Source organism: Pseudophryne corroboree, chromosome 2, assembly GCF_028390025.1.
Source record: "Pseudophryne corroboree isolate aPseCor3 chromosome 2, aPseCor3.hap2, whole genome shotgun sequence".
Classification (NCBI taxonomy): domain Eukaryota; kingdom Metazoa; phylum Chordata; class Amphibia; order Anura; family Myobatrachidae; genus Pseudophryne; species Pseudophryne corroboree.
Genome location: NC_086445.1, coordinates 211,462,098 through 211,478,497, shown reverse-complemented (window position 1 = coordinate 211,478,497; position 16,400 = coordinate 211,462,098). Strand labels below are relative to the sequence as shown.

At 49.3% G+C, this 16,400-nt stretch overlaps 1 protein-coding gene across 2 annotated transcripts in view; it reads right to left on the bottom strand.

Moving 5' to 3' along the window:
• The window catches only part of TFCP2 (transcription factor CP2), a 298,923-nt gene extending 297,480 nt beyond the window's left edge, over positions 1–1,443 (bottom strand). Inside the window, exon 1 of one of the 2 annotated variants that reach the window (XM_063952290.1) lies at positions 740–1,443. In XM_063952290.1, coding sequence (XP_063808360.1) covers positions 740–861 — 122 coding nt within the window. In that variant the 5' untranslated portion in view covers positions 862–1,443. The remainder of the gene's footprint in view (positions 1–739) is intronic. The other variant, XM_063952289.1, reaches the window with a different exon arrangement.
• Between the last annotated feature and the right edge of the window lie 14,957 nt (positions 1,444–16,400).

Here is a 16,400-nt window from a genome sequence, read left to right as displayed (position 1 = left end):
CGGCACCCGTTCTCTGCATAGGAGGCGGCGGTGCTTAGAGAAGATCTCCAAGCAGCGCCTCCGCTAGAGACAGCGGTGACGTCACCGACCCGGCAATATGCCAGGTCGGCCCGCTAATGTGAAAGGGTCATTCCTGGGAATGTGTCCCGGCAAATATACCGGGACACATTCCCGGGAATGACCTTTCACTGCGAATGTAAAAGGGGTATAATTTGCAGTGCAAGTTTGCCATGAGAACATCTCGCAGAACCCAACTCGCACCTTACTGACCCCACAGAGCAGACAATTATGTAAATCGATTACACATTTACATTGTAGGTTTTATACACTTGGGAACAATAAGCCTATGCAACCATTGCAGATCTTCTTAATAAGAACAGATATAAAGTGTCAGCCTCGCTGCCTCCTGATTGCTTAACAACACAAAGCGTCTTTCTGCATGTTTAACCAGTGTACTACATACTAACACATACATACTGTACCAAAAAAAGACATGGGCATTAAGCACTACCCTGTGTAGCGGGCACTAGTTACAGTACACACTTTACTGTTGTGCAACTATTACCAGCATAATGGGACAGTGTTCCTGTAATAGAAAGCTCACTATAACGGGTGATAATGTACAGACCTGGGGACATGGAAACAAGCATAATGTACACATGAAGAGATCACAATTCAGCATTGGCACATATCATATACATACACACACACTACACACAAACACAGGTACGGTCTTTACCTCATACTATAGGCGCCGGCACCCAGCTCCTGCCCAATTCCAGATAGACTGGCATCAAAGTCTTGCACCAGACCGGACTCTATCACCTCATCGGCCAGCGGTAGCTTCAGTGCCCAGGCCATGCTTCCGGATTGGGGAGACCGGTTTTAGCCCAGAAATGTGTCACTTAGCGGGTCTCCTGCGGGGGAGAGTCCGGCTGCACAGTGTCCTTATGCACCGAGACGTAGAGCAGCAGAGCCCCAGTCCCCGGTGTGCGCAGTAATGTGCCCGCTGGAGGAGGGCATGCCAGGGCTGAGCCACACCGCAGCTGGGCACAGGCGGCTCCTCAGTACCCACAGCAGCACATAGATAGCGCAGCTTCCTAGGAGATCATTGTGGGCGCTGGAGGAGGCATCACAGAGAAAGCCGCTGCCGCCGCGATGAGCCTGTACAGAGCAGCCCCCCAGGCCACAGCGCTCGCCCCGCTCCCCTCCTTCCGGACACGGGTGACAAGCAGCGGCCGAAGCGGCTCAGCTAGGCAACATGGAGGAAGCAGGAGCAGCGACCGACACGACGCACACTGTGACGTACTCAAGCCACGCCCTCTCCCCCTCGACCACACTACACCTCGGGCAGCACACAGTCCGAGCGGGGCGGGGCCGGACAGGGGCTGGATGTGGTGGAGTCACGTAATAGTCGGGAAACGGGGAGTGGCTACATAATGGTGCCGCCCGCGCCGCTACTGGATGTGCTGCGCTCTGCTGTCACCCGGCTGCATGGGAGAGCTCCCCCTGCCGGCAGCTGGGTGACGCGCGCTCAGATCGGCTGTTTTAGAATATTCTCCAGGTTCTGCTTCAGACGGGCATGGAAGGTTTGCGGATTTTTTTCCCCTGAAGTTGGTTGGGGTATAAGTACTATACCGGCTACATACCAACATGATCCTCTCCAGGAGGTCCAAAATGTCTTGCTTCTGGACTTTTAATGAGCAAGGAGCTGTGGGGGGAATGCACCAGGACAACGCTCAGCGGGGATATCTCCATCAGACTTGAGTGTGCACTTCACATTCTCATGCCCACCCATACTGTGATTTTATCAAAATAATGTTATCCCAGTTTTCCTTTTGCCACTGGTTACGTGCAAATGTTTTTTTCCCCCTTTTTTTCGGGCCGATATATTGGGTGAAATTGGTAGTTTTCGGTGTGCTTTACACCCGATCCGATGCGCGTTCCCGTGAGCATGGGATCGGATCACCCTAGATCCGACATATCACGAGTGCTGCACTTGTGATATGTCAGATCCCGCAGGAATGGCTGGGCTCGTATAAGATATATCGTATGCAAAATAACCGCATACAATGTATCTTATACTATCCTGCTGCCGGGAGGTTGAAGGGAAATCTAGATGACATGACGGACCATCACGTCGTATAAGTGTATGGGGCCCTTAACCTTCGAAGTGCGCCCAACATGGCTGCCTCATCTTGTACGCTTGTGGATGGGATGAAAATTACACGGACCTGGTGGTTTTGTTGGAACCGTACTCTGAACTTCAGGACTCTGCAATCTCCCCATTTTGTGTTATCTCTTCTAGGGGTAGACTATTACACCCAGGGTAATCCTACGCTGTGCGTCCAAGATGGCTGCCGCACCTGGTACCTTGTGAGGGTGCAATACACAACCCTTGGAAGTTATTACCCAAAATGCCTACACCAATCATGCATTATGCTTTCTGTGTGCTCAAGATTTTCTTTTATGCCTGTGTGGCTTATCTATTGCTGTATTGCTTAAACCTTCTTTATTATGTTCATTGTTTTTGATGTCTGTAAAGCGTTTTGAGTCCTGTTGGAGAAAGAGCGCTATATAATTAAAATTATTATTATTTCTCTAACGTCCTAGAGGATGCTGGGGACTCTGTAAGGACCATGGGGAATAGACGGGCTCCGCAGGAGATAGGGCACTTTAAGAAAGCTTTGGATTCTGGGTGTGCACTGGCTCCTCCCTCTATGTCCCTCCTCCAGACCCCAGTTTTACACTGTGCCCAGAGCGAGATGGGTGCACTGCAGGGAGCTCCACTGAGTTCTCTGCCTAGAAAGCATTTTTGTTTGGAATTTTTCTACATTTTTACAGGGAGCACTGCTGGCAACAGGCTCCCTGCATCGAGGGACTGAGGAGAGAGGGGCAGACCTTCTTAAATGATAGGCTCTGCTTCCTCGGCTACTGGACACCATTAGCTCCAGAGTTGGTGAACACAGGTACTTACTGGGCATCCACCCCTAGAGCCGCGCCGCCGTTCTCCTCACAGAGCCAGAAGAAACGAAGTCAGAAGACGTCTCAGGCGGCAGAAGCATTCAGAGCTTCACTGAGGTAACGCACAGCACCGCAGCTGTGCGTCATTGCTCCCATACACCTTACATACTCCGGTCACTGTACGGGTGCAGGGCGCAGGGGGGGCGCCCTGGGCAGCAATATAACACCTCTCTTATGGCAAAAGACAATATACATGTACAGGTGGGCACTGTACATGTATATAAAAGAGCCCCCGCCATTTTTCAATAACTTTGAGCGGGACAGAAGCCCGCCGCCGAGGGGGTGGGGCTTCTCCCTCAGCACTCACCAGCGCCATTTTTCTCTCCACAGAACGCTGAGAGGAAGCTCCCTGGACTCTCCCCTGCTTACACACGGTGAAGGGGTGTTTAAAAGAGGGGGGGGGGGGCACATAATTGGCGGATAAGATATTATACAGCGCTGCTGGGGGAAAAACATTTTGTGTTGGTCTCCAGGGTCATTGCGCTGGAGTGTGTGCTGGAATACTCTCTCTCTGTCTCTCCAAAGGGCCTTAAAGGGGATACTGTCTTCAGAAAAGAGTTTCCCTGTGTGTGTGAAGTGTGTCGGTACGTGTGTGTCGACATGTTTGACGAGGAAGGCTCGCTTAATGTGGAGGGGGAGTGTTTGAATGCCAGGTCGCCGTCGGCAACGCCGACACCGGACTGGGTGGATATGCTGAATGTCTTAAATGCAAATGTGAATCTCCTGCATAAAAGGTTAGACAAGGCTGAAGCTAGGGATCAGTCAGGTAGCCAGACCGTGCCTGTCCCTGTGGCGCCAGGACCTTCAGGGTCTCAAAAGCGCCCCATATCCCAGGTCGCTGACACAGATACCGACACAGATACTGACTCTAGTGTCGACTATGAGGATGCAAAATTACAGCCCAAGGTGGCAAAGGGTATTCGACATGATTATTGCCATAAAAGAGGTTTTGCATATCACTGAGGAGTCCCCTGTCCCTGACACGAGGGTTCACATGTATAAAGGGAAAAAGCCTGAGGTCACGTTTCCGTCCTCATTTGAGCTAAGCCAATTGTGCGAAAAGGCTTGGGAGTCTCCGGATAGGAGACTACATGTTCCCAAAAGGATTCTTATGGCGTATCCTTTTCCACAGAAGGATAGGATACAATGGGAATCTTCGCCTAAAGTAGACAAGGCACTGACACGCTTATCCAAGAAGGTGCCACTGCCTTCTCCGGATACTGCTTCCCTCAAGGATCCTGCTGATCGCAAGCAGGAAATTACCATGATGCACATTTACACACATTCAGGAACTATTGTTAGACCGGCCATGGCGTCGGCCTGGGGTTGTAGTGCTGTCGTGGCATGGGCAGACTCCTTATCTACGGAGATTGACACCTTAGATAGGGATACCATTGAACATATCAAAGATGCTGCCTTGTATATGAGGGATGCTCAGAGAGACATTTGTTTACTAAGCTCCAGAATAAACGCTATGTCTATTTCTGCTAGGCGACTCTTGTGGACCCGACAGTGGACGGGAGACGCCGACTCAAAGCGGCATATGGAGTCATTGCCTTACAAGGGGGAGGAGTTGTTTGGAGAAGGCCTCTCGGACCTTGTCTCTACTGCTACGGACGGTAAATCGAATTTCTCTATCGTCCTAAGTGGATGCTGGGGTTCCTGAAAGGACCATGGGGAATAGCGGCTCCGCAGGAGACAGGGCACAAAAAAGTAAAGCTTTTACCAGATCAGGTGGTGTGCACTGGCTCCTCCCCCTATGACCCTCCTCCAGACTCCAGTTAGATTTTGTGCCCGAACGAGAAGGGTGCAATCTAGGTGGCTCTCCTAAAGAGCTGCTTAGAGAAAGTTTAGCTTAGGTTTTTTACTTTACAGTGAGTCCTGCTGGCAACAGGATCACTGCAACGAGGGACTTAGGGGAGAAGTAGTGAACTCACCTGCGTGCAGAGTGGATTTGCTGCTTGGCTACTGGACACTAGCTCCAGAGGGACGATCACAGGTACAGCCTGGATGGTCACCGGAGCCGCGCCGCCGGCCCCCTTGCAGACGCTGAAGAGAGAAGAGGTCCAAAATCGGCGGCTGAAGACTCCTGAGTCTTCATAAAGGTAGCGCACAGCACTGCAGCTGTGCGCCATTTTCCTCTCAGCACACTTCACACAACAGTCACTGAGGGTGCAGAGCGCTGGGGGGGGCGCTCTGAGAGGCAAATAAAAACCTTATTAGAGGCAAAAAATACCTCACATATAGCCCACAGAGGCTATATGGAGATATTTAACCCCTGCCTAACTTCAAAAATAGCGGGAGACGAGCCCGCCGAAAAAGGGGCGGGGCCTATCTCCTCAGCACACAGCGCCATTTTCTCTCACAGAAAAGCTGGAGAGAAGGCTCCCAGGCTCTCCCCTGCACTGCACTACAGAAACAGGGTTAAAACAGAGAGGGGGGGCACTGATTTTGGCGATATTGTATATATATAAAAGATGCTATAAGGGAGAAACACTTATATAAGGTTGTCCCTATATAATTATAGCGTTTTTGGTGTGTGCTGGCAGACTCTCCCTCTGTCTCCCCAAAGGGCTAGTGGGTCCTGTCCTCTGTCAGAGCATTCCCGGTGTGTGTGCTGTGTGTCGGTACGTGTGTGTCGACATGTATGAGGACGATGTTGGTGAGGAGGCGGAGAAATTGCCTGTAATGGTGATGTCACTCTCTAGGGAGTCGACACCGGAATGGATGGCTTATTTAGAGAATTACGTGAGAATGTCAACACGCTGCAAGGTCGGTTGACGACATGAGACGGCCGACAATCTATTAGGACCGGTCCAGGCGTCTCAGAAACACCGTCAGGGGTTTTAAAAACGCCCATTTACCTCAGTCGGTCGACACAGACACAGACACGGACACTGAATACAGTGTCGACGGTGAATAAACAAACGTATTTCTCATTAGGGCCACACGTTAAGGGCAATGAAGGAGGTGTTACGTGTTTCTGATACTACAAGTACCACAAGAAAGGGTATTATGTGGGAGTGAAAAAACTACCTGTAGTTTTTCCTGAATCAGATAAAATAAAATGAAGTGTGTGATGATGCGTAGGGTTACCCCGATAGCAAATATTGGCGTTATACCCTTTCCCGCCAGAAATTAGGGTACGTTGGGAAACACCCCTTAGGGTGATAAGGCGCTCACACGCTTATCAAGTGGCGTTACCGTCTCCAGATACGGCCGCCCTCAAGGAGCCAGCTGATAGGAAGCTGGAAAAATATCCTAAAAAGTATATACACACATACGGTGGTTATACTGCGACCAGCGATCGCCATCAGCCTGGAGATGCAGTGCTGGGTTGGCTTGGTCGGATTCCCTGACTGAAAATATTTTATTCATGTAGAGCATTTAATAGGATGCATTCTATATATATGTATGTGAGATGCACAGAGGGATATTTGCTCTCTGGCATCAAGATAAGTGCGTTGTCCATATCTCCCAGAAGATGTCAGGGACACGACAGTGGTCAGGTGATACAGATCCCATACGGCAGATGGAAGTATTGCTGTATAAAGGGAAGGAGTTATTTGGGGGTCGGTCCATCGGACCTGGGGACCACAGCAACAGCTGGGAAATCCAACCTTTTTTACCCCAAGTTACATCTCAGCTAAAAAAGACACCGTCTTTTCAGCCTCAATCTTTCCTTTCCCATGAGGGCATGCAGGCAAAAGGCCAGTCATATCTGCCCAGACATAGAGGTAAGGGAAGTAGACTGCAGCAGGCAGCCCTTTCCCAGGAAAAGAAGCCCTCCACCGCGTCTGCCAAGTCCTCAGCATGACGCTGGGGCCGTGCAAGCGGACTCAAGGTGGGGGGGTAGTCTCAAGAGTCTCAGGGCGCAGTGGGATCACTCGCAAGTTGACCCCTAGATCGTACGAGTATTATCCCAGGGGTAAAGATTGGAGAGTCGAGACATCTTCTCCTCGCAGGTTCCTGAAGTCTGCTTTACCAACGGCTCCCTCCGACAGGGAGGCAGCATTGGAAACAATTCACAAGCTGTATATCCAGCAGGTGATAATCAAAGTACCCCTCCTACGACAAGGAAAAGGGTATTATTTTTCCACACTATATTGTGGTACTGAAGCCAGACGGCTTGGTGACACATAGTCTAAATCTAAAATGTTTGAACACTTACATAAAAGGTTCAAATCGAGATAAAGTCACTCAGAGCAGTGATAGCGAACCGGAAAAAAGGGGACTATATGGTGTCCCTGGACATCAAGGATTACCTCCATGTCCAAATTTTGTCCTTCTCATCAAGGGTACCTCTGGTTCGTGGTACAGAACTGTCAATATCAGTTTCAGACGATGCCGTTTGAATTATCCACGGCACCCCGGGCCTTTTTACCAAGGTAATGGCCGAAAAGATGTTTCTTCAAAGAAAAAAGGCATCTAAATTATCCCTTACTTGCACGACCTAAAAAGGGCAAGTTCCAGAGAACAGTTGGAGGTCGGAAGAGCACTATCTAAAGTAGTTCTTCGACGGCACGACTGGATTCTAAATATTCCAAGAATCGCAGCTGTTTTCCGACGATACGTCTGCTGTTCCTAGGGATGATTCTGGACACGGTTCAGAAAAAGGTTTTTCTTCCCGAGGAAAAAGCCAAGGAGTTATCCGACCTGTCAGGAACCTCCTAAAACCAGGAAAGGTGTCTGTACATCAATGCACAAGAGTCCTGGGAAAAATGGTGGCTTTTTACGAAGCAATTCCATTCGGCAGATTCCATGCAAGAATTTTCCAAAGGGATCTGTTGGACAAATGGTCAGGGTCGCATCCTCAGATGCACCTGCGAATAACCCTGTCGCCAAGGACAAGGGTATATCTTCTGTGGTGGTTGCAAAAGGCTCATCTATTGGAGGGCCGCAGATTCGGCATACAGGATTTGATCCTGGTGACCACGGACGCCAGCCTGAGAGGTTGGGGAGCAGTCACACAAGGAAGAAACTTCCAGGGGGTATGGACGAACCTGGAAAAGTCTCTTCACATAAACATTCTGGTACTAAGAGCAATCTAAAATGCTCTAAGCCAGGCGGAACCACTCCTGCAAGGAAAACCGGTGTTGATTCAGTCGGACAACATCACGGCGGTCGCCCATGTAAACAGACAGGGCGGCACAAGAAGCAGGAGTGCAATGGCAGAAGCTGCCAAGATTCTTCGCTGGGCGGAGAATCACGTAATAGCACTGTCAGCAGTGTTCTTCCCGGGCGTGGACAACTGGGAAGCAGACTTCCTCAGCAGACACGATATTCACCCGGGAGAGGGGGGTCTTCATCCAGAAGTCTTCCACATGCTAATAAACTGTTGGGAAAGACCAATGGTAGACATGATGGCGTCTCGCCTCAACAAGAAACTGGACAAGTATTGCGCCAGGTCAAGAGATCCACAGGCAATAGCTGTGGACGCACTGGTAACACCTTGGGTGTACAAATCAGTATATGTGTTTCCTCCTCTGCCTCTCATACCAAAGGTATTGAAGATTATACGGTGAAGAGGAGTAAGAACAATACTAGTGGCTCCGGATTGGCCAAGAAGGACTTGGTACCCGGAACTTCAAGAGTTGGTCACGGACGACCCGTGCCCTCTACTTCTGAGAAGGGACCTGCTACAACAGGGTCCCTGTCTCTTTCAAGACTTACCCCGGCTGCGTTTGACGGCATGGCGTTTGAACGCCAGATCCTAAAAGGGAAAGGCATTCCAGAAGAAGTCATTCCTACCTTGATTAAGGCAAGGAAGGAAGTCACCGCGAAACATTATCACCGCATTTGGCGAAAATATGTCGCGTGGTGCGAGGATCGGAGTGTTCCGACGGAGGAATTTCAACTGGGTCGTTTCCTACATTTCCTACAATCAGGATTGTCTATGGGTCTCAAATTGAGATCTATTAAGGTTCAAATTTCGGCCCTGTCAATATTCTTCCAAAAAGAATTGGCCTCAGTTCCTGAGGTACAGACTTTTGTTAAAGGAGTACTGCATATACAGCCTCCTGTGGTGCCTCCGGTGGCACCGTGGGATCTAAATGTAGTTTTAGATTTCCTCAAATCCCATTGGTTTGAACCATTGAAAAAGGTGGATTTTAAATATCTCACATGGAAAGTGACTATGTTACTGGCCCTGGCTTCCGCCAGGAAAGTATCTGAATTGGCGGCTTTATCTTATAAAAGCCCTTATCTAATCTTCCATTCGGATAGGGCAGAACTGAGGACTCGTCCGCATTTTCTCCCTAAGGTGGTATCAGCGTTTCACCTGAACCAACCTATTGTGGTGCCTGCGGCCACTGGCGACTTGGAGGACTCCAAGTTGTTGGACGTTGTCAGAGCCTTAAAAATATACATTTCAAGGACGGCTGAAGTCAGAAAATCTGACTCGCTGTTGATACTATATGCACCCAACAAGTTGGGTGCCCCTGCTTCTAAGCAGACGATTGCTCGTTGGATTTGTAACACAATTCAACTTGCTCATTCTGTGGCAGGCCTGCCACAGCCTAAATCTGTTAAGGCCCATTCCACAAGGAAGGTGGGCTCATCTTGGGCGGCTGCCCAAGGGGTCTCGGCATTACAATTCTGCCGAGCAGCTACGTGGTCGGGGGAAAACACGTTTGTAAAATTCTACAAATTTGATACCCTGGCAAAAGAGGACTTGGAATTCTCTCATTCGGTGCTGCAGAGTCATCCGCACTCTCCCGCCCGTTTGGGAGCTTTGGTATAATCCCCATGGTCCTTTCAGGAACCCCAGCATCCACTTAGGACGATAGAGAAAATAAGAATTTACTTACCGATAATTCTATTTCTCGGAGTCCGTAGTGGATGCTGGGCGCCCATCCCAAGTGCGGATTATCTGCAATACTGTACATAGTTATTGTTAACAAATTCGGGTTATATTGTTAAGGAGCCATCTTTAAGAGGCTCTTTCTGTTATCATACTGTTAACTGGGTTTAGATCACAAGTTGTACGGTGTGATTGGTGTGGCTGGTATGAGTCTTACCCGGGATTCAAATTGCCTCCCTTATTGTGTACGCTCGTCCGGGCACAGTACCTAACTGGAGTCTGGAGGAGGGTCATAGGGGGAGGAGCCAGTGCACACCACCTGATCTGGTAAAAGCTTTACTTTTTTGTGCCCTGTCTCCTGCGGAGCCGCTATTCCCCATGGTCCTTTCAGGAACCCCAGCATCCACTACGGACTCCGAGAAATAGAATTATCGGTAAGTAAATTCTTATTTTTTTTACCTTATGTTCCCCCGCAGCATGCTAAGATGGTACCGCATTATCAAATGCAGTCCTTTCGTTCCAATAAAAGCAAGAAGGTACGAGGATCGTCCTTTGTTGCCAGAGGTAAAGGCAAGGGAAAAAAGCTGCACTTGGCTAGTTCCCAAGAGCAGAAGTCCTCCCCTACTTCCGCAAAGTCCACCGCATGACGCTGGGGCTTTCCGGGGGGGGGGTCAGATCAAGGAGGGGCACGTCTTCGTCTTTTCAGCCACGTCTGGGTTCTCTCACAGGTGGATCCCTGGGCAATAGAGATTGTTTCCCAGGGATACAGACTGGAATTCGAAGACATGCCTCCTCGCCGGTTTTTCAAATCGGCTCTGCCGGCTTCCCCGTCGGAGAGGGAGCTGGTGTTAGCTGCAATTCACAAATTGTACATTCAACAGGTGATAGTCGAAGTCCCTCATCTCCAGCAAGGAGAGGGTTATTATTCATCCCTGTTTGTGGTACCGAAACCAGACGGTTCGGTCAGACCCATTTTAAATCTGAAACCTGTACTTGAAGAGGTTCAAGTTCAAGATGGAATCGCTCAGAGCGGTCATCGCCAGCCTGGAGGGAGGGGATTGGATGGTGTCCCTGGACATAAAGGATGCTTACCTTCATGTTCCGATTTTCCCTCCTCACCAGGCGTTCCTGAGATTTGCAGTACAGTACTGTCACTACCAATTTCAGACGTTGCCGTTTGGTCTTTCCACGGCCCCGAGAATTTTCACCAAGGTAATGGCGGAAATGATGGTGCTCCTGCGCGGGCAGGGCGTCACAATTATCCCGTACTTGGACGATCTCTTTATAAAGGCGAGATCTCGGGAGAAGTTGCTGGACAGCGTGTCTCTGTCCGTGAAGACGTTGCAGAGGCACGGCTGGATTCTCAATTTACCGAAATCCCAGCTAGTCCCTGCAACGCGTTTGGCCTTTTTGGGCCTGATTCTAGACACAGACCAAAAAAAGAGTTTTTCTTCCAGTGGAGAAGGCTCGGGAGCTCGTAGCTCTGGTCAGGAACCTATTGAAGCCAAAAAAGGTTTCAGTGCATCATTGCACGAGGGTTCTGGGGAAGATGGTGGCTTCATACGAGGCCATCCCCTTTGGCAGGTTCCATGCAAGGACCTTTCAATGGGACCTATTGGACAAATGGTCCGGGTCCTATCGACACATGCAAAATCGGATCACCCTGTCTCTCAGGGCCAGGGTGTCTTTCCTGTGGTGGCTGCGCAGGGCTCACCTCCTGGAGGGTCGCAGGTTCGGCATTCAGGACTGGGTCCTGGTGACCACGGATGCGAGCCTCCGAGGTTGGGGAGCTGTCGCACTAGGAAGAAATTCCAGGGTGTCTGGTCAAGCCTAGAGACTGGTCTCCACATCAATGTCCTGGAGTTGAGGGCCATATACAACGCCCTACGCCAAGCGGAGGAATGGCTTCGGAACAAACCGGTTCTGATTCAGTCAGACAATGTCACGGCAGTGGCTCATGTAAACCGCCAAGGCGGCACAAGCAGCAGTGTTCATCCCGGGGGTGGACAACTGGGAGGCGGACTTCCTCAGCAGGCACGACCTGCATCCGGGAGAGTGGGGACTTCATCAAGAAGTCTTCACACAGATCACGGATCGGTGGGGACTGCCTCAGATAGACATGATGGCGTCCCACCTCAACAAAAAGCTAAAGAGGTATTGCGCCAGGTCAAGAGAACCTCAGGCGGTTGCGGTAGACGCTCTGGTGACACCTTGGGTGTTCAGATCGGTCTACGTGTTTCCTCCTCTACCTCTCATACCCAAGGTGTTAAGGATAATAAGAATAAGAAGGGTCAGAACAATCCTCATTGTTCCAGGTTGGCCATGGAGGACTTGGTATCCGGCTCTGCAAGAGTTGCTCACAGAAGATCCGTGGCCTCTTCCTCTAAGGCAGGACCTGCTGCACCAGGGGCCCTGTATGTTCCAAGACTTACCGCGGCTGCGTTTGATGGCATGGCGGTTGAACGCCGGATCCTAGCGGAAAAAGGGATTCCGGAGGAGGTCATTCCTACCCTGATCAGGGCTAGGAAGGACGTGACGTCGAAACATTATCACCATATATGGCGAAAATATGTTTCTTGGTGTGAGGCCAGAGCTGCTCCTACAGAGGAGTTCCAGTTGGGCCGTCTGCTTCACTTCCTTCAAACGGGAGTGAATTTGGGCCTAAAATTAGGGTCCATAAAGGTTCAAATTTCGGCCTTATCCATTTTCTTTCAAAGAGAATTGGCTTCTCTTCCTGAAGTACAGACTTTCGTGAAGGGCGTGCTGCATATTCAGCCTCCCTTTGTACCTCCGGTGGCGCCTTGGGACCTTAACGTGGTATTAAGTTTCCTCAAGTCACCTTGGTTTGAACCACTCAAAACAGTGGAGTTGAAATACCTCACTTGGAAAGTGGTCATGTTGTTCGCCTTAGCTTCTGCAAGGCGGGTTTCGGAAGTGGCGGCTTTATCATATAAAAGCCCATACCTGATTTTTCACGTGGATAGGGCAGAGTTGAGGACTCGTCCTCAATTTCTGCCCAAGGTGGTCTCATCTTTTCATATGAACCAACCTATTGTCGCGCCTGTGGCTACACGGGACTTGGAGGATTCAGAGTCCCTGGATGTGGTCAGGGCTTTGAAGATTTATGTGACCAGAACAGCTAGGATCAGGAAGACCGAAGCTCTGTTTGTTCTGTATTCGGCCAACAAGGTTGGCGCTCCTGCTTCAAAGCAGACTATTGCTCGCTGGATCTGTAACACGATTCAGCAGGCGCATTCTTCGGCAGGATTGCCATTGCCTAAATCGGTTAAGAACCATTCCACTAGGAAGGTGGGCTCTTCTTGGGCGGCTGCCCGAGGGGTCTCGGCACTACAACTGTGCCAAGCTGCTACTTGGTCGGGGCTAAACACCTTTGCAAAGTTCTATAAGTTTGATACCCTGGCTGAGGAGGACCTCCTGTTTGCTCAATCGGTGCTGCAGAGTCATCCGCACTCTCCCGCCCGTTTGGGAGCTTTGGTATAATCCCCATGGTCCTTACGGAGTCCCCAGCATCCTCTAGGACGTTAGAGAAAATAAGATTTTACTTACCGGTAAATCTATTTCTCGTAGTCCGTAGAGGATGCTGGGTGCCCGTCCCAAGTGCGGACTTCTTCTGCAAGACTTGTATATAGTTATTGCTTAAATAAGGGTTATGTTATAGTTGATCGGGTTTGAACCGAGGCTATGTTATTGTTCATACTGTTAACTGGGTAGTTTATCACAAGTTATACGGTGTGATTGGTGTGGCTGGTATGAATCTTGCCCTTAGATTTACAAAAATCCTTTCCTCGTACTGTTCATCTCCTCTGGGCACAGTTTCTCTAACTGGGGTCTGGAGGAGGGACATAGAGGGAGGAGCCAGTGCACACCCAGAATCCAAAGCTTTCTTAAAGTGCCCTATCTCCTGCGGAGCCCGTCTATTCCCCATGGTCCTTACGGAGTCCCCAGCATCCTCTACGGACTACGAGAAATAGATTTACCGGTAAGTAAAATCTTATTTTTATGATTGCCGGCACCTGTTTCGACCAGGTTAACGGATAAGAAAGGTGTTTCACCACAGGTGATGTCAATCATAAATTAAGAGGGAAGTCCAGGAGCAGAGCATTCTGTACTTCCTGAAGAGGGTTATATTAGGAGGTATGCCACCACACAACACAGCCCCCAGTCCTCCCCTTTCCTCACCTTATGGGCAGAACTTTACACCACTGCGAAATGGGCCACTTATATTGTCCCAGTTAGGGTGTCCGGGAACCCTGAATTTTGCGGTTTCCCCACAGACTCGGGGAGAGTAGGTCACACTTCCTAGTGACGTAGATCTAACTGGGGAACACAATGATGCGATTCTAAGAGAATCATGTCAATCTTGTCCCTAAATCCTTTTTCGCAATCCCATGATTCACTGCATTATGCTGCAAAGCGCCATGATCTAAAGATGTGAAGCATCCATAGTGTATGGATGGCCATTGGTAGGTTAACTATAGATGGTTACCATTGATGGTACTATTAGCGGTACCATTGGTGGTAAACCTCACTGGTATGAAACCATTGGTATTAAACCATGGATGATTTTGCCCACCATTCCTTCCTGCTCTCTTACTCAATGGGCAGCTATCCAATTAGAGGTGGGGGGCGGAGCTTTGTAATTCGCATCCTGGCGCCACAGAAAAAAAAGAAAAAAAAAATAACCATTGCGGGGATCTGTGCTATTGATGGCGGTGAACCACTGGATTGATAAACCATCTGCAATTGGATATTAATGAACATTTTGTAATAGCCATTTTTGGGCGTTTGGGAGCAAATGGTCACTTGTCATTTGCTCCCACACATTACCAGATTTTAGTTCCAACAAGCCAGATTGGACAGATGAATGTAAGGGTCCCATAAACTACAACGATATGTCTGAGGCTGCAGTCGGATGCAATTTCCCTTGAACTCCCCCGGGACCTTCCTGGGAGTGATTCCATACGATTTGATACTTTTGTGTTACTTTTGCATAATATATATTGCATGCGATTGATGAAGCCGCTATAAATCGCATGTGATATATCGTATGGCATACAATTGTACCATAAGATATATCTGATGGGCTGAATTAGAGGGCTAGGGGGGCTGGGAGTGTCCTGAGAATGCCAGTCAAACTTGTGCGATACATCGCATGCGATAGATCACATGCACAAAAAACACACTTTTTCCATCCAATTCCGATATATATCATTAGTGCAGCACCAATGACCTAGGGGCTCCGATCTCATGTTCACTGGGCCGCGCATCAGATCGGATTGGATGTAAAATACATACAATTTGACACTTTTCATAAGATATATCTGCCCGAAAGGTCAAAATCGCATGAAATTGTGCAAAATTGTTGTAGTGTATTGGGTCCTTTAAGGGCTGTCTAGAGCAGGCACTGGCCTTTACCGAGACGGGACATGACTAATACAAAGGCGTCATGGCAATGGCCTTATTAAAAAGCTTCAAAATAGTATATTCTCCAACATGATACACAGGGGGTAGCTGAATCTGCACAGGCTACACCCACAGGACAATGCGGAGGAGGCAACATGAGGGCGGGAAGAAGTCTCTCCCCGTAGGTGCTGGCTGGCTGCTGTGGGCGTAGCTGTGTGATCTGCCTCTTGCAGTCAGCACCTATGGGGTGAGAATTCTTTCTGTGTGCACATGCCCCCCCTCAAGTCCCCTCCTTCCCGGCACTATACAGGGGGCACAAGTTTACACACAGAGGGAAAATATCCCCCTTAGCAGCTGGGTTCCTCCAAGAAACCTGCCCGCCTTCTTGGTGCCAGTGTACCTAGCTTAAGGCCCATAACGTGTATTTATTCTAGTATGCGCTTGCAACAGTGTTTTTGTGTTTGATTGATAAATGCAGTAAGATGTAATATGTTCTCATAGAAATGCTTAAGGGCCTGATTCAGACATGTACAATGCTGATATTTACGAAGTTGACCGATTACCTGCCAACTGCACATGAAATATGCAAATACTAATCTCAGCCTTCCCTGTGTGCCCCACCCTGGGAGAGTATGAATGCTGAGATGCCCACTTTCAGGCTCCGTGGTCTGTGCAATTGCCAAGGTATTTTTAAACACTCCAAAATTGTTGAAACATAGGTTGCATTGGGTGTGGTATGTGGAATCCCGGCAGGAGGTGGCGAGTGCATGCCATGCTGCGGGCTCGGTGGCGACCTATGGTCGGCACAGGTTTTATTCCTACTCTATGGGTGTCGTGGACACCCACGAGTGGTAATAGTCCCTGTTGGTTGGCATGTCGACCATCGGGATTGTAAGGGGGCGGGATGTAGGGGGAGGTTATGTGACCGTCGGTCTCCTGACTGTCACATAACTACATCCCGGTTGCACCATCTACATCTGTGATATGCGGTGAGGCAGAGCCTTTCCTTTCATACTCCAGTATAAGCCAGAGTTTTGACTATATAAAAAATACAAATAATATATTAGAAATATCTTCTTTGTATTATTCTAATCATTTTTATAGTCAAGACTCTAGCGTAAAAAGTCTATGGCACCTGTCTTTTCCGCAC